The 18988-nt window shown below is 56.3% G+C and overlaps 2 protein-coding genes across 10 annotated transcripts; one reads left to right on the top strand and one right to left on the bottom strand.

The window, feature by feature from the left end:
* Positions 1 to 1873: 1873 nt before the first annotated feature.
* Positions 1874 to 10465, top strand: PPP1R26 (protein phosphatase 1 regulatory subunit 26). Of its 7 annotated transcripts, none has more exons than XM_057548995.1 (4): positions 2133 to 2408; positions 2827 to 3043; positions 3957 to 4077; positions 4901 to 10465. In XM_057548995.1, the coding sequence occupies exon 4, from the start codon at positions 5364 to 5366 to the stop codon at positions 8931 to 8933; it is 3570 nt and encodes a 1189-aa protein (XP_057404978.1). In that variant the 5' UTR covers positions 2133 to 2408; positions 2827 to 3043; positions 3957 to 4077; positions 4901 to 5363; the 3' UTR covers positions 8934 to 10465. The 7 variants fall into 7 exon arrangements, with proteins under 7 accessions (XP_057404976.1, XP_057404981.1, XP_057404978.1 ...); XM_057548994.1 differs by having other exon boundaries at positions 2133 to 2419; XM_057548993.1 differs by lacking the exons at positions 2133 to 2408; positions 2827 to 3043 and adding an exon at positions 1874 to 2030.
* Positions 10466 to 13953: 3488 nt separating this feature from the next.
* On the bottom strand, positions 13954 to 18570 carry PIERCE1 (piercer of microtubule wall 1). Of its 3 annotated transcripts, none has more exons than XM_028161989.2 (3): positions 18270 to 18570; positions 17114 to 17213; positions 13954 to 14809 (listed from the first exon to the last, which is right to left on the bottom strand). In XM_028161989.2, exons 1-3 carry the CDS (start codon positions 18410 to 18412, stop codon positions 14621 to 14623), a joined length of 432 nt encoding a protein of 143 aa, XP_028017790.1. In that variant the 5' UTR covers positions 18413 to 18570; the 3' UTR covers positions 13954 to 14620. The 3 variants fall into 3 exon arrangements, with proteins under 3 accessions (XP_028017790.1, XP_007194495.1, XP_007194494.1); XM_007194433.2 differs by having other exon boundaries at positions 13954 to 14806; positions 17135 to 17213; positions 18270 to 18567; XM_007194432.2 differs by having other exon boundaries at positions 17135 to 17213; positions 18270 to 18559.
* Positions 18571 to 18988: the final 418 nt, after the last annotated feature.

Below are 18988 nucleotides of genomic sequence, written 5' to 3'. Positions count from 1 at the left end.
CACGTGCCTACATCCCATGCTCTGCAACAAGAGAAGCCACCCCAATGAGAAGCCCGCGCACCGCAATGAAGAGTAGCCCCTGCTCGCCGCAACTAGAGAAAGCCCGCACCCAACGCAGCCAAAACTAGATAAATAAATAAATAAAATTTAAAAAAATAAGAACTGTGAAAAAAACCATGCCAAAATATTTAGAGTCCCTATTTCTGGCTCATTAGGTTATTAATTAGATATCTTTTCCCAAACTTTTGGTAATGAAAGAGTATGACTCATAGTGAGAAGACAGTGTTTATTAAACAATTCTCTGAAGCATGAATGCTATGTTTTCATGGCTTTCTTGACACTTGGCCCCAAAATTCCCTAGGCGGATAAGGCTAGAAATAGCCCCCTTCTCATTCCTGCAGGAAAAAGTCTCTGATTTTTTTCTCCTGTCCAACTTCTGGCACTTTTTAGACAGGAAGCGAAACCCCAGTTCACCCCGAGATAGGTCTGGGTCAGGGGCACGGAGGCCGGTAGGGATGGAAAGACAGACAGTCTTTGTGTCTTGCTTTCAGCCTGCCCCTCCCGCTGGCCGGGCTCCACCCCCACTAGCCCTAGCACCCTGAGTAGCAGTGGGGACACCACAGGCCTCCGGTGAAGATCTCTGAACTGTTAGAAAAATCAAACAAAACCAGAAAGAACTTCAAGGCCACACAGTCAGCGAAGAGACCAGAAAACAGAACTTGTGTTATTGTGCGGGGGGGGGGGGGGGGGGGGGGGAATGTTCCTGGAAGACAGTGCTCCCTGCCCATTCCCAGACAGGCCAAACGCCCAGGACAGATGTGTCTTTAACATCTGTTGCCTCCTGTTGGAACCCGGCTGCAGGTACACCTATAGAGCCAGTCACAGAGTGCCCCAGCCTCCACCCCAGCCTCCACAGACCCCCAAGTCCAGGCCTTGGGCCTGCACACGCCCAGGTGCTCAGTGACCCTTTCCTGAACGACTGAGGGATGCTCTGCTCTCCCAGGTCCCCTGCGGCTCTGAAGTCCTGGGCTTCCACTACACATGAGGCTGCCTATCGAGCTTCCCTGCTGCAGGACCCCGGCCCCTGGGCGGGTTGTTTATCCATTCTTAGCCTCAGGTTCCTTATCCCGAAGTTTGGGGTGAAGCAGGAAGCGCAGACACAGAGAAGCATTTGGCAAAGGCAGCGGGAGGCCTGGGCAGCTTTCCTGGAAAGAAGGCTGGCCCTGCAGCACTGGAGCTTGGGGTACTGGGGGGGCAGGGGGCCACAGAGGGACCCGCTGCTTCCAGGGAGCCAGACTTGAGCTCTGCGCAGACTTAAGGCAAGGAACCACCTCCGCCAGCCCGGAGGAGGAGGAAGGAGGAGGCACGGTGCTAGGCACACAGCGGACACTGGCCGTGTAGGAGCTTCTAGTAACAGGACTGCTGATGAACATAGTAACATCATCCACGATAAAGTAGCCCATCCGTGCACCTCCCGGCCTGAACTTCCCACCGGGGACCGCGGAGGCAGGGCGGCGTCTGCCAACACGGCCACTGACTCAGCGCGCGCCCCCCGCTCCCGGGGCAGTTGGGGGCCAGGGGAGAGGGCGCCCAAACAGCACCGGAGGGCCCCAGCCTCTGGCCGGAGTGGGCTGGGGGTCAGACATCACTCCAACTACTCACTCCGATCGCACCGGGCGCATTTCGGGGAGCCGGCCCGAGGCTGGGGAGGGGCGGGACGTCTCCGGAGGCTCGGGCCGCCTCCGGGCTGGGCGGGCGCGGGCCGCGGGCGCGGGCGCGGGCGCGGGACGCGAGCGCGGGCGCGGGGGCGGGCGCAGGGGCGGGCGCGGGGCGGACGCGGGGCGGGCACGGGGGCGGCGCGCGGCGCCCGCGGCTTCTCCGCAGCGCGGCCGGCAGGTGGGCGCGCGCTCGCCGGGCGGGGGTCCGGCCGGGCCGCGCGCCTCCCCCGGAACTCGGCCGTGCCATTCCCATGATGCCCAGCCACCGGGCACGGCTTCCGGAGCGCGGCCGCCACAGCCCCGCTGCCGCCGGTAGGTCCGGGGAGGGAGCTCCGGGGGCCGCCCCGCCCCGCGCGCGCGCGCCCCGCCCTCCCGCGCGCGCCCCCGGCGCCGGCGGCCCGGCCCGTCCGCGCCGGGACCCCGCCGCCTCCCCGGGACGCGGCGCGCGGGGTGGGGGCCGGCGCGGGGCCGAGTCGGAGGAGGGGGCCTGGCCGGAGGGCGGGCATGCAGGCCGCACCGCGGCGCCGGGCTGCCGGGGTAGGGGCCGCGGCGGGCGGGGCGGGCTCGGCCCGGCGCCGGGTAGTTAGCTGGCGCGGCGGGCGGGGATCGCGGCCTCAGAGGCGGCTCCTGGCCGGGCCCCCCGCCTGCGCGCGCCCGCGTTTCTCGAAGCCGGCCGGTCGCGGGGCCCAGGTGAGGCGCAGGTGAGGGCCCGCGGCGGGACAGCTTCCGGTGCGGCCGAGGGCCCGGGGGCCCGGCCCTCCCGCTGAGATCGTGCCCTGCGCCCCGCCCCGTGCAGCTTCCCGGAGGGTCACCGGGCCCCTCGCCCCCAAGCCTACCGAGCCCAGAATATAACCCGGGCGCAGCCCTGCGTGCAGGCCCGACCCCTTCCTGCCAGAGAACCGGGTCGCCTCTCCGGGCGCCGGGATCTCTCCTGGCAGAGGCTGCGCTGGGGGTGAGCGCCCCCAGGCCGGGAGCAGAGGACAGGGCAGGGTCAGCCGGGAGGGTCTCGCCTGGCTTCCGGCCCCCCAGGCACTGGCAGTGGCCCTGCAGCTTTGCTGGGGAGCCGTCCTTGCTGTATTGTAGTAAAGTCTCCTCTTCCGCTGGCCAGGGCCAGAATTCCAGCGCACGCCCACTTCAGGCTGGCCCTCCAGCGAGGGCCCTCCTTCTGGGCCTTGCATCCTGACCCTCACCTCCCTAACCCTGGGGAAAGTCCAGCCTGGGAGGGAAGAGCCGGAGCTGCAGAGCGTTATGGCGAAGCCACGTCGCGTGCGGGGAGCCAGACTTGGCCAGGGGATGAGCGTTAGCGAGGCTCTGTCCTCCTGCAGGTTGGTGTCTAGACTGAGAAGAGACCCAGGTGCCCTCTTCCACTGTTCGAATTCTGGCACCACATGGCTTTGGGGTGCAGGGCTGGGTGTCCTCACAGCCACCCTCCAGACCTGGTCCCGGGGTTCTCGAGGAGCAGGGTGGCAGTTTGACAAAGCGGAAGCCCCCAGGCTTCAGCCCACAGTCTCTCCAAGTACAGTTTCAGGGAGTTTTCCAGAATGATTCATCTCATGTAGGTGATTGTTTTAAAGCCACAAGCTGTCGCTGGAGACGCCCTCTGAATTTTTAACCTCATTCTTGCGCTAGGTAATTTGACAGTTCAGAAAACCGCTCACTAGGAGTCCGAGCTCTGGACAGTCATTTAAGAGCTATGAACATGGTCAAGGTGATGAGGAGAGAGCAGCGTTTTTCCTGCCGCCCACTCTGCTACCTGGAGTGGAAACCACTGCAGCTGGGGTTCATCCTTGGGCCCACTCTTTCAGATAGCAGTGCTGTTTAAGAAGTTAATATTCTTTATGTAGACTCTTCACAGTTCAAGGCCTATGCAGATGTCTCGTAATCTCTGTCATTTTGCCAAGGCATTTTGCCAAGCACAGCAAGGTGGGCACAGCCCAGTGAAAGAGCCCTCCCCCTCCCCATTGTTGCTCCCCACTGCTCTTGGGAGGGAATCTCCCTGGAGGGCGGTGCTGTGGGAGAGATCATGGACTGTTATGGGTGCTCAAATCTGAGGACTGATAAATAGCCTCACAGGAGAGTTGGGAATTAGTTGTGGTTAACAGTGTTTGGCCTCAGGGTAAGTTCTTCCAAAATTGAATTTTGAGCCCTTAAATTAATGTGATTTCTTTCCCCCAAAATATTTACCAGCTGTAGTTTCAGCCTCTGAATTAGGTCTCTGATTCTCTTTAATCTTGGCAGTCAAAAGTCTGTTTAAAAAGTGGGCACAAGATGCTACAGCGTAGAGGTGGGGGGACGAAGACCCAATCCCCGAACCGTTCTGCAAACGTCACACTGAACCTGGACTTGAAGGGAATCGCAGGTAATTGCAGCAAATTCTTGTACATTGTAGTCTCACTTTTTTGAGCATAAATAGTAATAGCAAAGGTCTTCCTTCCGAATTGGTCGTGCCCTCTGGTTTATTGCTGGTCCCACCTGTTTGGGCACGTCTGTGCCTAGGTTGCTGGGCTAGGCCTTCCTGGAAAGGACTGTGGTGTGTAAACACAGGATTCTTTGCTCGTCAGGAAGGAAGCTCCTGAGGGAGAAGGATCTGCATGGGAAGCAAAGCAAACACACAGGCCACTTCCGGCCACCCCCCAAGGCTCCAGGGTGGTGACCGCCTTGCCTGGCACTGTTTTGGGTTGGAACTCAATTTCCCTGTTTCCACAAGCACTGCCAAGCTCTCCTCTTGCATCTCGGCTACTTTGCATTCCAGTTTGCAGGGGATCGGGAGAGGTCAGAGAAACATGTGAAGAACTGACAGTTATATGATGTATTTTGCGTCTTTCTAATCGGCTGCGTACAGCCTGCGTTATGTTCCCCTCCCAGACCGGTAGTGTAAAGGCTGTTGGGAGCAGGTCTTCAAAGTGTTCCCAAGACTATGCCAGTGGTTCTGCCAACCCAGCCACATTTGGTCTGAGATACGAAAGCTGTGGAGAAACCACACAGCATGAAAAGGGGCGCCTGGCTGTGTTTGGGGCAATTTCTATATTAATTACCTAAAAATAATCATACAGTCCCGTGAGACCATCTGGCAAATATACATTCGACGTTTTAAAATAAAGAGGTTTTGGTATAAGTGACTCTTTAAAGTTGTTTGGGGAGATAATGTTTAAATGCTCCCATCAAGTAACTTCTCATTTCAGGAGCTCCTGATTCGCGTCAAGGTTGGACCTACCCACGACGTCTCACTGAACCTGGATTCATACTGGTTGTTGTTTTCCACCTGCAGAGAAGCACTAAGTCTTTATCTCATTGGCACCTCCTGACAACTTTTGGAGGTAAATAAGACCTCTGTTCCTGTACCGGAGAAGATGGACAGAGGGACGGGGAAAGGACACTCATGTGAGCTTCCGCGAGCTCACTGCGGGTGGCCCGGAAGCATTTTCTCATGTAGCTTCGTGGCCGTCCTCCGTCTACAGCCAAGGGAGATGAGGCCCGGGAGGCGTGAGTGACTTGCCCTGGGACCCGCGGCCGGCTGGACCCTCACCAGGCCCACCGCTTCTCCGTGACCTGACCTAGGGCGCCATCCCGGCGTGCCCTCTCCTCCAGGATGTGAAGCAGGCAGAGAAGCAAAGTGCCGCCTCTCTGCGCGTCCCGTCGGCTAGGATGTTTCTCATGAATGCCCCTCCTGTGCTCGCTCTGCCGTCCAAATGGGAGGCCTTTGGCCCACCCGGGAGCTGTAGGTTTCCCGGATGCTTCTCAGAGCCGAAAGAGGGCGTCTCAAGAGCGGCGGTGAGCGCCAAGGTGCAGATGGTCATCAGCACGCTTCAGGGGGACGGGGGGGCCGCCCTGGGCATGAGCGGCGAGCATGCCCGGCAGAGAAGCCAGAGGGCGGAGAGGGGCCGCGGCACCAGGCTGGCTACCAGCCCCGCCTTTGCTGCCTGTGGTCTTGCTGCTGGTTTTGACCCCAGGGGGGAGGAGGAGGCCGCGGACCTTGGCCCCCTGGTGCCGGATTCGGACAGTGATGATTCCGTGGACCGCGCCATTGAGGAAGCCATCCAGGAGTACCTGAAGGCCAAGAGCGGAGCCGCCCGGCCGCCCGCAGCCAGTCGATGCGAACCAGAGCCGCCTCCCAGCGGCACCCCGACCGCCCTGTGTCCCCCAGACCTCGCAGCTGGCCCCACTGCTGTCCCCGGCAGCCACAGGGGAGTCGGCGAGGACCGGGGCTCTGCCTCGCCGCTCAGCGTGAGCAGTGAGGACTCCTTCGAACAGAGCATCCGGGCGGAGATCGAACAGTTCCTCAGTGAGAAGAGGCAGCACGAAACCCAAAAATGTGACATTCCTGCCGACAGAAAACCAGACCCCAGTGACAGCTCGGCCAGATCGGTGTCTAGATCCAGCAAAGAGCCGACGGGCAAGGCGCAGCAGCAGGAGCTGGCGGGCGCCTGTAAGGAGTTCATCTTCCGGAAACCTCCCAGGTCCGCAAAGGCTGGCGCGCTGCCTAGAGGCCCCAGGTCCAAGGTCACCGTCGAGCCTGCCACGGCTGCAGGCCGCCCTGCAGAAGCAGCCCCTGGTAAAGGCGGGGTCAGGAGGGGCACCGGCTCAGCGAAGAGGGGAAGGCGAGCCCGGAGCGCAGCCCTGGTGCCTGAGGCGGCCGACTCAAGCAGCGATGATGGCATCGAGGAGGCCATCCAGCTGTACCAGCTGGAGAAGAGGAAGGAGGCGGGTGGCGAGCCGCCGCAGAGGGCCCTGCCCGCGGAGGAGAAGGGCCCCGGGGTCCCTGCACACGGCACGGGCCTCTGCACCAAGAGCACCTGGCCCGAAGCCCACGGGAAGACCCCGGGCAAGAAGAAGCCGGTGGCCGCCAAGGCCGCGGACCTCAGCCCGGGTGCCCTGGACCCCGACCACCCCTCCAGGCCTCCCAGGGAAACCATGGCTCCCGCACCTCTGGGAAGTACGGCTGCCGAAAGCAAGTTTGTGGACGGGTCCCCGTGCCGCGCAGACACATCCGCGGAGCTGATGTGCGCTGAAGCAATCCTGGACATTTCCAAAACGATCCTGCCGGGCCCCCTGGAGGGCGGCACCAGACCCCCGCCAGCCAGCCCACTCCTGTATCCCCCTGACGTGCCTTCCTGCTCCGACGGTGACAGCAGCTCTGTGGACAGCGACGACAGCATCGAACAGGAAATCCGGACATTCTTGGCTCTGAAGGCGCAGTCAGGGGGGCTGCTGCCCAGGATGGAGACGTGCCCGCGGCCGGCACACAGCCCGCTGCTGCCGCCCGGCCTCAGTGCCTCGGCCTCCAAAACGCCAGACCTGTCGCTGAGCTGCAAGAGGAAACGCGGAGCAGGCAGCACCGCCGTGCGGCCGTGCGCACCCAAGAGGACCAGAGAGACGGCCGAGGCGCAGGAGAGCGCCCGGGACGCCGACCGCAGCCTGGGGAGAGCGCAGCCCAGCCAGGGGAAAGCCAGCGAGGCCCCGGGAAGGGAGGGTGAGACCTGGGGCCAGCCTCTCCCCTGCAGGACGGGCGTGCCGGGTGATGAGCACAGGGCCCCGGTCACGCAGTGTACCGTGTTGCTGGGCCCCGGGAAGGCGGCCGAGGCGAGGCGCGTGGACGAGAAGGAGAGCTCCGAGGACAAGAGCAGCTCGCTGGACAGCGACGAGGACCTGGACACAGCCATCAAGGACCTGCTGCGGTCCAAGCGGAGGCTCCGGAAGAGGTGCAAAGACCCCAGAGCCGGCTGCAAGAAGAGGGTCAGGTTCAGCACCACGGAGACGCAGTTCCTGGATAAAGTAGGGGGCTTCCCCAAAGACTGGAAAGACCGAAGCCCACATCTGCTGAAAAGCTGCCTCTCAAAGTCCAAAAAAGAGAGCCCGGGGAGACCCTCGCACGTCCTCTGCCGAGAAGCAGTGAGAGCAAAGCCAGACGGCGTGGCAGCCGAGGACGCGCCCCCGGCTGCCCGGTCCAGGGGCCAAGCCGCAGGAGGGAGCCTGTTCTCTGGTGAATCGGAAGCCCGTGAACTTCATGGTCCGGCCCCAAGCCCCAGTTCCCTGTCTGATGACAGTAGTTCTGTAGACAGTGATGACAGCATTGAACTGGAGATCAGGAAGTTTTTGGCCGAAAAGGCCAAGGAGTCCGTGAGCGGATCAGAAATTCAAGGAGGGGGCCCCACCGCTCTCGGGACGGCAAGCGGGGGCAGGCCGGAGCTGCCGTGCCGGAAAGTGCCACCTCCCGGCCCGGCCCTTCAGCCCAGCATGTGCACTCGGAGCCAGAGGTGCAGGGGGCCCTTGCAGCCGGCCGAGGGACCAAGGGGCCCGGGCAGAGCCTTCACTCCAGCCGGGAGGAGCAGCCCCCGCGCCGAGCAGGCCTGCAGCCCTGCAGCCCTGGCCAGATGCGAACTGGTGCCGCCCAGGGGCACCAGCGGGACCGCATCTGCCAAAGGGTCCCCAGCCAGTAGGAGAACCGCCTATGCGCCCAAAGATAAGAGCCCGAGGGGGGCCGAGGCTGCCGCGGGGGAAAGTGCATTGGGTCAGCTCCCGAGCTGCATGGAGGCTGGCACTCGGGCAGAGAGCCGGAGCCCACTGGCACGGACCCCGGGCACCGAGCAGGAGGGGAGGCCCCGGGCCGGCCTCACCCTGCCCTGGGCTGACTTTGCCCCCCAGAGCCGGTTGCAGAGCACCTGGGCGCTGAGCACGAAAGGCAGGGACACGGCGGCGTGGAAAGGGGGCTTCAGGGGCCAGAGAGAGAAGGGGCTGGAGGGCCAGGCCCGGGGCTCGCCCAGCCTTGCCATGGACCCCAAGAGAGGCCTGCCCTTTGCCGGCTTCTCGCCGCTGCTCTCCACGCAGCTGTTTCACTTCGGGAAGAGTGTCTCCTGGGGGGGGAAGCAGGCCAGCCTCTTCAGTACCCCGCTGAGTCTGCCTCTACAGGGCCCATCCTTCTCGGCCTTCCGAGAGACCCAGGCTGGCCACGGCCCAGTGTTCGGAAGCTCCCACTTGCTGGTGAAGCAGGAGGGTGGCCGCTGGCCGCCCAGGAAGTCCCAGGCAGGGCTCAGTCTGCCCGACAGGAGGAACTCGGGGCCGGAGGAGAGCATCTTAGACCTGCGGTACAGGCGGAGTCGGGTGGATGGAGACGACGAAGACCAAGAAGCCCTGGGCAGCGACGCCAGCGAGTTCAGTGATGCGTCTGTGGAGGAGGGCGGCAGCCCCTTGGCCAAGGGCCCCGTCCTCCAGCTGTGAGCACGCTCCTGGCCGCGGCAAGTGTGGGCGAAGCATGTGTGTGCCTGTCCCCGCATGTCACACGCTCCTGATGAAAGGGCGGAGCCCTGGAGGCCCCTGTACAGCCTGTATATATGTACACTAACGCGAAAGGATGTTTTTATTTAACAGATGTGTCCTGGTAAATATGATTTTTTGTAGGCTTTTTGTAAATTATTTAAAGTGCTGTAAAAAATATTTTTGGCGAATACCATTGTTGGATTTTGTAGGGCCTTCCTCGGGGCAGTTTTCCGTGGTCTCCGCACTAGTCTTAGATCAGCAAACGCTTGGTTACGACTGCCCCTGCACTTGGGGTTGATCGCTGGTGGCCATGGCCAGTCGTGGCCACAATTCGGGCCTGAGGAAGGCAGCGGCTGGTGCCCGCCTGAGACGCGCCAGAACGCCCCGGCCATCTTGGTTGGGACGCCCCTGGGCAGCACTTCTTACGTAAAAGAGGCCGCAGGCCCCCAAGAGGCCCGAGATGTCTTCGATTGGAAAAGCGTTTCAAAGCACAATGGCCAGCGAGCAAACCAGCCATGCCAGTTGCACATAGAAATCCTGAGTGAGATCTCAGGGCCGGTCACCAGTTCACACCTGAAGCCTGTGTTGTTTAATGTCCAGTCCTGTTCAATTATGACATGATTCTACCAGCTCAATAAACCTCTTTTTTATACGGGAGCTGCCGTCCTTCGTTTTTGATCACAGCTCTAAAAAGGTACCAGGCAGCCCGTGTGTTTTAAATGCCCTTGTCCTGATCTGTGCAAAGCAAAGAGACAGCGGCTGCTTCATGGGTTCTGGTGCCCAGAGTTCTGAGGACCGAGGACAAAGCCCAGCACCCTCCGGGAACTGGGCTCGCTGGGGCTGCGCTCCACCAGAAGGGGGGTGCCCGTGCTCTCGGTGTGTTTGCGCGGCACTGCCACGCACACAGGGAAGAGCGTGGCGTCCTGTGCCTGTGCTCTGAGGCTGCTGCAGTGCCCACAGCTACAGAAGAAGCAGGTGGGAACCTGCACACGTGAGGCTGAGCACTGATGTTTACCCGCGATCGTCCAGCAAACTTGGATCGGCTGCCCGAGTGTGACCACTCAGCAGTTTAGCTGCAGTGGGCCTGGAGCAAGGTTTAATTTGCAGCTGAAGTTGTTATTCTAATGTGCAAGTGAATTTTCTACATGTTGTGCCCCCCTAGGTCTTAGCGGGAATTCACTTCTGTACCCAAATGGGGACGTGTGCCAGCACCCACAGGCAGTGTCCACTGGGTCAGATGCTGTGACAAGCAGGCCCTGTGGACTCCGCGACCGTCCGGTGCCTACAGGCTGTGCATTCGATATTTCCGTTGTCGAATATTCATTCACTTAAGTGCTTCCCGGAAAAACAATTCATTAATCCATGCTTTAAATTTCATTTAATTTTGAAGGAGTGCTTTTAACACTTGAAAACAAAAATCAGCTTGTTTTGTATATAAGAACTGGTTTTTTTGGTTTTGGTTTTTTTTTAATGCTAATAAATCAAGCACTGCTCACAAATCAGTTGATGTAGTCTGTCCTGTGCAGAGTGGCCTTTGCAGGATGTTGACGTGAGAACCCAATGTCTAGGACCTGCCCGTGTTCTCCTGTGCCATCGTGCATTTAGCCTTGAGCACCTCTGCTCCAGCGGCCCATCGCAGTCTCCCCCAGACCCTTTGCACCTTCCTCTCCCCCTGCCTCCCCAGCCCCAGTCTGTGTGCTTACTTGGCAGTGCAGGCCATGCCTGGTTTTCACAAACTGGACATAAACGAGATTGCGCGGGCCCATCCCTGGGTTGCCAACAAGCCACGCTGCGTGAAAGCTTTTGCTTTCCCTCTCCCCAACATCCTAGGTGAACTCTGTCACACACTGGGGCCAAGGTCCAAGGTCCCCCTGCACCCTGTCTGCAAAGGGGGCTGCAGTGGGGGGAAGACGGGAGCACTGTCACAGAGTGATGGCCGTCTAGACGTTTGCAGCCCTGGTACAGCTCCTCTGATGATCCGGGCCCAACCCCGCATCCGTGCATCACAGCATCCCCGGAGCTGCTGCATGAGATGGCACGTGTGCCCGCACTTGTAGGAAGAGTCTCGGGGAGGATGCGGTACCAAATCAAGCTGTAATTACTAAGACCTACAGATAAGTCCGAACCAAAGAGCCCCTCTTGCTTCCCAATGGGGAGGGGGTGGGCGTCTATGTACTTGGGGCCACAGGTTCATTTCACCTAATGCAAAGAAGGGGGAGAGACCCGGTTTTTGAGGTGTCTAATGCTCTGGGTTAGGTCATCCTGGGGTCACTGTGTCGTTGCAGGAACTGCCCCCTTTTCTGGAAAGAATGGGCCCGTTTCAGAAGTCCCAGCAGAATAGGATGGGAGTGGGAAGAGGGGGAAGTCCTGGAGGTTAGTGTTTGATGTTCACCACCCGCGTCTCCGCATCAAGGAGAGGGTCTTCCTAAAAAGAAGAGTCATGGACTTCCCTGGTGGCACAGTGGTTAAGAATCCGCCTGCCAATGCAGGGGACACGAGTTCAAGCCCTGGTCCGGGAAGATCCCACATGCTGCGGAGCAGCTAGGCCCATGCGCCACAACTACTGAGCCCACGCGCTCTAGGGCCCGTGCTCCTCAACAAGAGAAGCCGCCGCAATGAGAAGCACGCGCACAGCAACGAAGAGTAGCCCCCACTCACCACAACTAGAGAAAGCCCGCGCGCAGCAACAAAGACCCAATGCAGCCAAAAATAAATAAAACTTTAAAAAATAAACAAAGAGAAGAGTTGCTCTGAACTTTCTCTTTTGCTCAGAATCTGAGTTATCAACAGGTTTTCCCAAAAGCTGAGACACACTCACAGTGGGAAACCAGGCCCTCAATTTAAATACTAGCACTTTATCTGCTCATATAAAAAGTATTGCCACCTTGATCCTCCTCTCCCCTTGAAATTAATTTAAAGGCCTGTGTAGAGGGGGCGGGGAGGGGAAAATATTATATTATTTGCAGAATCTTTGAGATTTCTGGTGTTTTGTGTGCTGAACAGAGGGATTTTTTTTTCCCAGTGTCAACATATTTTACTATGTATTTGAAACCATTTATTCTAATTGACTGTAAATAGAAGATTAAATATCACTGAAGAAAAATAGACAAACAAATGAAAATACACTTTTAGAGTAAGGAGTTACTGGTTTTAAGCCAACTCAGCCGCTAAATTAAGCGATTAGTAAAGTCTTGTGAAGCTTTGTCAATGTTTCATTTCAGAGTGGAATAGAGGCCAGATAAAGTAAAGACCTACTCCTGGATGGGGAAAGAGTTTCTCTGGAATTGCTGTGCAGTTTATTTAATAACCTGTGGAAACTGGTTTTTGTTACCCTGTTTGGATCGCCTTTCCCGTAATTGTTCTGATTGGATTTCAGATTTCAAAAGAACTCAGTACAAAGGTCAGAAGAATGATGGGTGTCATTTTCTTCCCATTCTGTATGCTATAATGCCGAACAGAAGGCATGTTCTTGTAACTTAGGATTAGACCTGTCAATCTAAACTCTTTTATTTTCCCTCACACATAAAGATTCCAGTTTAAAAATATGTTAAAAAGATAAATTTCATGATAATCACTGGAGTTCCTATATGACTCGTGCAAACATGTAGGAAGTTAGGGTGTGTCTATGGGGTCAGATGCTGATGACCTGGCCCCTCCCAGGACCCCCCAAGGCGAGTTCAAGCCCAGGACCTGCTGCAGGGCACCCCCTCTCGACCCTAATTTTCCCATCCATAGATGGAGGTACAGCAAGACCTGCCCCAGGCATGAGCATCAGTTGAGGTGACACTGTCAAAGCTCTTCGAAAACCGTGAAACAGCAAAGTGGAGGGGAGCACGGCACCTCGCGGGGGCCCAGGCGCCAGGAGCACATGGGAATTGGGAGCCTGAGCCGGAGATGGTGGGTGAGTTTTCAGGAAGACGGGCATGTACGTTATACCAGAGGTACTTCGGTTGTCCATCTTTCCAGACATTTATTCTACGTACAGAGTCTAACGTTCCATTAACTCATTAGCAACTGATACAGAAATATTGGTTATTGGCTATGACAATTAAAGCACTTCAATGCCCGATTTTGATGCCAGAAGTAACTTCGTAAAGCTCACTGGCCTGCTTGGCATATTTTGTTTGTGGATGTCAGCTCGACTGACCGTCCCAGCCCGGGCCCTGACCTACACACGCTGTCCTGTTCCGGGAGCGCAGGTGCTCACTGGGTCTAGCTCGGAGGAGAAACCCCTGACGGCTGCATCCTCCCCTGGATCCCCTGCCAGCCGCAGAGGAAGGGATTTGTCCTTTTCAATGAGTTTAGAAATTGGATTGGTGAGCTCTTGTTTTTCTTTTTTTATTTCAACAGAGGAGAAATACAGAAACATTCTGAGGATTTTGGTATTTTTAACGAAAGGTTGTTTAAAAAAAAGGCATTTTCAGTGTGATGCCTGAAGTCTGTGCTACTTTTCCAGCTAAGGAGAAGGATATGACATAGACCCTGGCTCCAGACTCAGCTTGGTACCTTCTCTATTCAATAGATTGATTTTCTCTGGAAACCATTTCCACCCCAAACTGAACGTTAAGAATGTTGCTGAAATGTTTACTTTTGTGTAATAATAAGTTTTTAATGAAGAAATAACCGGTCACGGTATTTCATTTCCTCCCAAATTCATATGTGAGTAAAATCTCTTTGGGTAAAAACCTCTGTAAACAAGGTAGCGACGATGGTCTGTAACAATGCTTTCTTCTGTCTGGTTCCAACACCTTCCAGATTTCCTGTGATGACCTGTCATAAAGGAAGGTGGGAGGAATCTATGTCTGGAAGATATATATTGTCATAGAAAATGTTTTCTTATTGAGGACCCTCTACATCATAGTAAACATTGATTGAGAACTAACTACATGGAGAGAGAAATCCACTTTATGTAGCTATTACCCCCACCTGAGAAAAACATGGTCTTCCCCGCCTGATTTTTTTTAAACTTTTTATTGAAAAGGGGCAATGAACAGCGAGCGGGGAACCCCGACATACACCTCACCCCTCAGCAACAAGCAGCACTCACCAACCTTGTTTATTCCGCCTCTGCCCTGGCCCTGTTCGTGGCCAGGGGGTGCTCAATATCGCTCCAAGCTTGGCCCGGGTCAGGGCCAGTAAGGGCCCTCCTGCCTGGTCCCGCCCGGAGCTTTCCTCCTGAGGTCCCCTCTGCCTCCTCGCCCAGCCCTCGTCCACACCCAGGCTGAGCATCCTACCCTCCCTCCGTGGCTCGGCAGGATGCTTGAGAACAGAAACCACGCGTAGTTTGTCATGAGTATAAAAATGGCTCCCAAATAAAGATGCAGGTGGGGCTCTCCGGGCGTTCCCAGCATTCAGACTGAGATCGGGGTCCCAGGATGCCCACCGCCCTACTCATTGATTATACCTGAGTCAGGGATTGGGGACACGGAAAGGTTTTTAATGGAAAGTCAAGCCATTAGCTCTTTTTCATCTAGATGTAAAACAGAGAAAGTAGGGCATCATAGCCCCGTTTGCAAATTTCTTCTAACCTAGAGAGGAAAAATATTTTCAGGGAAAGCAGTGAAGTGTGTCCCTTTACAATTGGGCAAATTATCAAAGATTAGGGCCGCCAATTGTCCAGACTATCTCCGCCAGAGCCGGGAGGCCCCTCAGTCACAGATGGACGGCTTGCTGACCCTGTAGCTGGGGTGGAAGTTGAGCCGGTCGTAGAAGGTGATGTAGTTGTCCGGACCCGTCACAATGCTCTTCTCCATGTGGACGTTGAAAGTATTGTTCTGGAACATTCCACCAGCTGCAACTTGTCTGGAAAATTTATACGAATTTGGATAAAATACCTTCTGGAAGTGAAAAGGGGACACTAGGGTTAGTGATACATGTTAACACTCTTGAGCAATCAGTCATTAGGTATTTTTGGCAGAAAAATAAAAATTTGTAAGAAAATGTTTTTAAATTCTTATTTTGTAAGAAAATGTCCTCTCCAATCCTAGGAAGCAGAGAAGCCGGGGTGGGCAGGATGGCTGGCCTAGTTTGCCCCAACCATCCCAATTTATGCCTAATGTCAGGGAATAATGATTAATGGTGCCTCCTTTCACTATTACATGGATAGAAGAATCAATTATGGGGCCACCTGAGCAAGGCATTGTCACACCTGAATATGGTTACAATGGGTCAGGCTCAAAGCTGTTCCCAGTTCAGCTTTTGCCAACTGTACAACTAGGGCAAGTTACTGGACCTTTCTGAACTTGCGTTTTCTCTTCGGTGGAAAAGAGATAACATCAGTAGGTTTCCACCTTGATGGTGTATTAGAATCCCTTGTAGAACTTTAAAACAATTCTGATGGCCACACACCCACCCCCAGCCGAGGGGTCTGGGGAGGGGATGCCCTAGCGAGGTGGAGGTGCAGTGAGAACACAGATGAGGCCGCTGGTGTGTGCGGGCACCCAGGGGTAGGAGTCATTTCAGCAATACAGCATCCCCAGGTGACCTCGAGGTTTCTGACAGAAGTGGCCTGGACCACTGTCAGATAGTACACTTGGGACAGGTGGCCTGTTCTAGGCTCCCCTCGTGTCAAGCAGATCACTTGATGTTTTGTCTCCTTGGCAGGAAGCAAGTACCAAGAGAAATGGCCTTCAGTGCATTTTTTTGTTTGTTTTTTGTGGTGGTTGTTTTTGTTTTGTGCTTTGTTTTGCTTTGTTTCGTTTTTGGCTGCACCCTGCAGCTTGTGGGATCTTAGTTCCCCGACCAGGGATCAAACCCGTGCCCCCTGAAGTGGAAGTGCGGAGCACTAACCACTGGGCAGCCAGGGAATTCCCAGTGCATTTTTAAATAGACTTTATTTTTTAGAGCAGCTTGGGGTCTACAGAGAAGCTGAGCAGAGTGAAGAGTTCCCACATCGCCTCCCCGGCAGCACACGCAGCTGCCCTGCTGTTCAAATCTCCCATCAGTGTGGTGCATTTAGAACAACTGAGCCGATGGCGACGTGTCATCATTAACTAAAGTCCACAGCGTACGTAGGGTCCACTTTTTGCATTGTACATTCTGGGTTTTGACAAATGAATAATGAATGACGTGTATCCACCACTACAGTGTCATTAAGAATAGTTTCCTTCAGTATTTTCTAAAACCCAAAGAATGCATTTTTATTTTCTGTTCCGATGCGGGAAGGAAACACTGAGTGCTGCTGGTTGAGTCCCACGGCCACACTCAGGTCAGGAAACTGGAAACCAGGTTCCAGATAAAGCAGGTCGATAAGCAGCAGGAAAAAATTCTAAACTTGCCTCCGGAGAACCTCGGTGCTTCACGTCCCACTGCCTCATAAGACCAGCAAATGGCCTTTTTTATAAAAGCAAAACATCTGGACCTATGTTTGTAAGTGTGTCGGTCTTTTTCATGGAAATACCTGATCCCTTGATCCTGGGAGAGTGACCTTTAAATGCTCTAGAAACTTTCTAGATAAATAATCTTCTCATAAAAGCTCTATCCCCCATGAAAAACAAGTAAATAAGCAATTATCATGATCTTTTAACATGAATAATTTGGAAGAGAAACAACAACACTGCCAGCCCCAAAATGGGAGGCCCTCCTGTCTTGGGTACCCACGGGATGCTTACACTGGTCCATCTGCCCTTCACCTGGACCCAGCAGGGGCATCAGGGGGTTCTAGGAGGCTCCCTGCCATGTGAGGTTGATCAGGGGGGTCAGGTTCCCCAAAGGTGCATAGATCCCGGGGTCCTTTTGTAACCTGTGCTTTCATCAGCCAGTGCTGCCTCTTAAGGTCACAAGTTAAATATTTCATAAAATACGGTATTCCTCCAAAAAGAAGCCAGTTCTTCATTTATTTGCCTCAAAACCTGCTGCTTTAAGTTACGAGAGTTGGCTGGTTGTACGAGTGAATGAGGCCAGCCCTTCGGGATGTTGTAAGGAAGCCTACATGCCCTTTTTTCACCCTTTAAATCATTTCATTGCTAAATTCATTCGTTCGTTTATTTCTACGCTGCCCTGTCCCAAAAGGAATTGAGGTGCGCCCTCCCCCTTCATGATGTTGGAACTGTGGGCCTCTCTGCACCTCCCCCTCCTGATGTGCTGCTCTTTTGAGAAATCCAGAGTCTCAGCCTCCTCCTAGAGATGCCCCACCTGCGCACCTTTCCTTGCTTCCTCCTTACCGGCATCTCGTGCACGGTGGGTGCTCTGCTCCCATAAGCTTGGTTACTGGTCCTGTACACTGACAGGGGCTCCTTGGTCCTAGCAGATGAGAAAAATACTCTTTTCCACTCGTTTGTTTTAATTCTACCCAAGCCACAGCTTTAACACATTTGGTTGATGGAGCTTTGTTGTAAATGCCCCAGATGGGCGATGCAGCCGTGAACCTGGGCTCCTGTGGAGTGCAGGGGTGGCCTTCCCGGCAGGCTCAGCCTCCCTGACTCCCTCTGCTGACCTCTGCCGAAGCCCTAAAGAACTCCCAGGTGGCAAGTGCTGGCACTCAGCCCCAGCGGGACACGGGCCCATGCTGTCATTTCCTGGGTGGGTGGGTAGGCTGGGAGCTGTGACTCCTCCTCCAGGCCTGCCACTCACGGGGGCGGCGGGGGGGGGAGTCCCTCCACTTCTGAGCCTCCAGGAGAAAATGTTCTTGCAATCTCTATGCTATTGGTACAGCAGTTTAACTAGTGGCTGTGGGCTCAGATACCCCAGCTCTGCCTCATACTAACTCTGGGATCTGTCTTTCTACAACCCAGATATCCCTCCGGGGAAATGAAGATGCTAACAGAGCCAACTCTGTGGGATCGTGGAGGGACTACGGGGGGGGGGGGAAGGGGGGAGCAGGGAAGGCGCGCACAGCCTGCCCAGCTGTGTCTTAAGAGGCTGCAGCGCGCTGGAACAGCTGGCAGGCCACGCCCCTCGGCAGCCTGGTGATGGAGGTGTTGCCATGCACCTCAGGCGGACAGGTCCTCTCCGCCTAGAAAGGAGAGGAGACTGGACCCGCCCTAGAGGGTGCGGCTGGGATCAGCCCGAGTTGTGTGATTTCCCCTGGGCAAACCCCGTCCCACCTCGCTGGCGGGAGGCCCACTCACTCCACCCGCGAGTCGCAAGCCGCAGGCAGCACCTCCGCGCTCATTTGGTGGTTAACAGCTGACCCCGCTTTTGACTTGGGGGCCAGGAGGGGGCCTGCGGGTTCTTGCACAAAGGGCCATCTGAGCAGAGCGCAGGACCAGCTGGGCACCTGGCTGGCGGCTGGACCAGGAGCCCTTTCTTTCCTCTTCGTATGCCAGGTGGACCCTGACCGGACTCCCTGGTCCTCACCTGTAGCCCCTAAACCATGCCGGGTTGTTGAACCTGGCCGGCAGGTCCTCGCTCACGCGGTAGTAGTCGCTGGTTTTCTCCGGGGAAGCCTTGGCCTTGGGCTCCTCCTGCTCCGCGCACCCCTGGGGGTCCTCCTCGGACATCTCGCCTCGGTCCACCCGAGTTTCGGGGGGAAGAAAGAGCAGGCAGGAAACAGCTTCTCAGCCCTGGGCCGCGAGGATCCGCGCGGCGTCCTGTTGCTAAGCGACGGCCCGATCACCTGACTGGGTGGGCGGGATCCTTAAAGGCGCCGCGCATCCTGGGCCTGAGGCCGCCCACCGCCGGCGTGTGGGGCAGAAGTCCGAGGTTCTAGAACCTTCCGTGGCGAGCCACGAGGCCCTGGGCTGGCTGGGATAATAAGGCATTACTTCCTGGGGCCGCAGTGCCGGGTACCCTATGATCAGTAGCCTTCGGCGCCAACATTTTCCCAAATGCGGTGGGGGGCAGATTTCCAGGCAGATGAAACCCCGGGCCTGGGGCTTCATCGGCAAATTGCGAAGTTCAGGTTCTCTAAGGCCGCTCCGCTGTAACGATCCGACGCTCACCGCGTGGGCCAGGGCTGCTCCTTGACCCCCACCCCCGACTTCAGGCCCCCCAGTACGCTGCATCTAATATTAAGACTCCAGATTTGCCTAACTTTATGGAATCTTTCTAAGCCAAATGTTTAAAAATTAAAACAC

Source organism: Balaenoptera acutorostrata, chromosome 6, assembly GCF_949987535.1.
Source record: "Balaenoptera acutorostrata chromosome 6, mBalAcu1.1, whole genome shotgun sequence".
Lineage (NCBI taxonomy): Eukaryota > Metazoa > Chordata > Mammalia > Artiodactyla > Balaenopteridae > Balaenoptera > Balaenoptera acutorostrata.
This window is presented reverse-complemented; position numbering and strand designations above follow the sequence as displayed.

What these genes read in the sequence shown, in the direction of transcription:
- PPP1R26 (XM_057548998.1), top strand. Translation starts at nt 5,364, where the DNA reads ATGTTTCTCATGAATGCCCCTCCTGTGCTCGCTCTGCCGTCCAAATGG.
- PIERCE1 (XM_028161989.2), bottom strand. Translation starts at nt 18,412, where the DNA reads ATGTCCGAGGAGGACCCCCAGGGGTGCGCGGAGCAGGAGGAGCCCAAG. An exon ending in GCATGGTTTAGGGGCTACAG is followed by an intron (nt 17,214 to 18,269) that starts GTGAGGACCAGG and finishes CTCATCTGCTAG; the next exon opens with GACCAAGGAGCCCCTGTCAG. An exon ending in TAAGGAGGAAGCAAGGAAAG is followed by an intron (nt 14,810 to 17,113) that starts GTGCGCAGGTGG and finishes TTTCACTTCCAG; the next exon opens with AAGGTATTTTATCCAAATTC.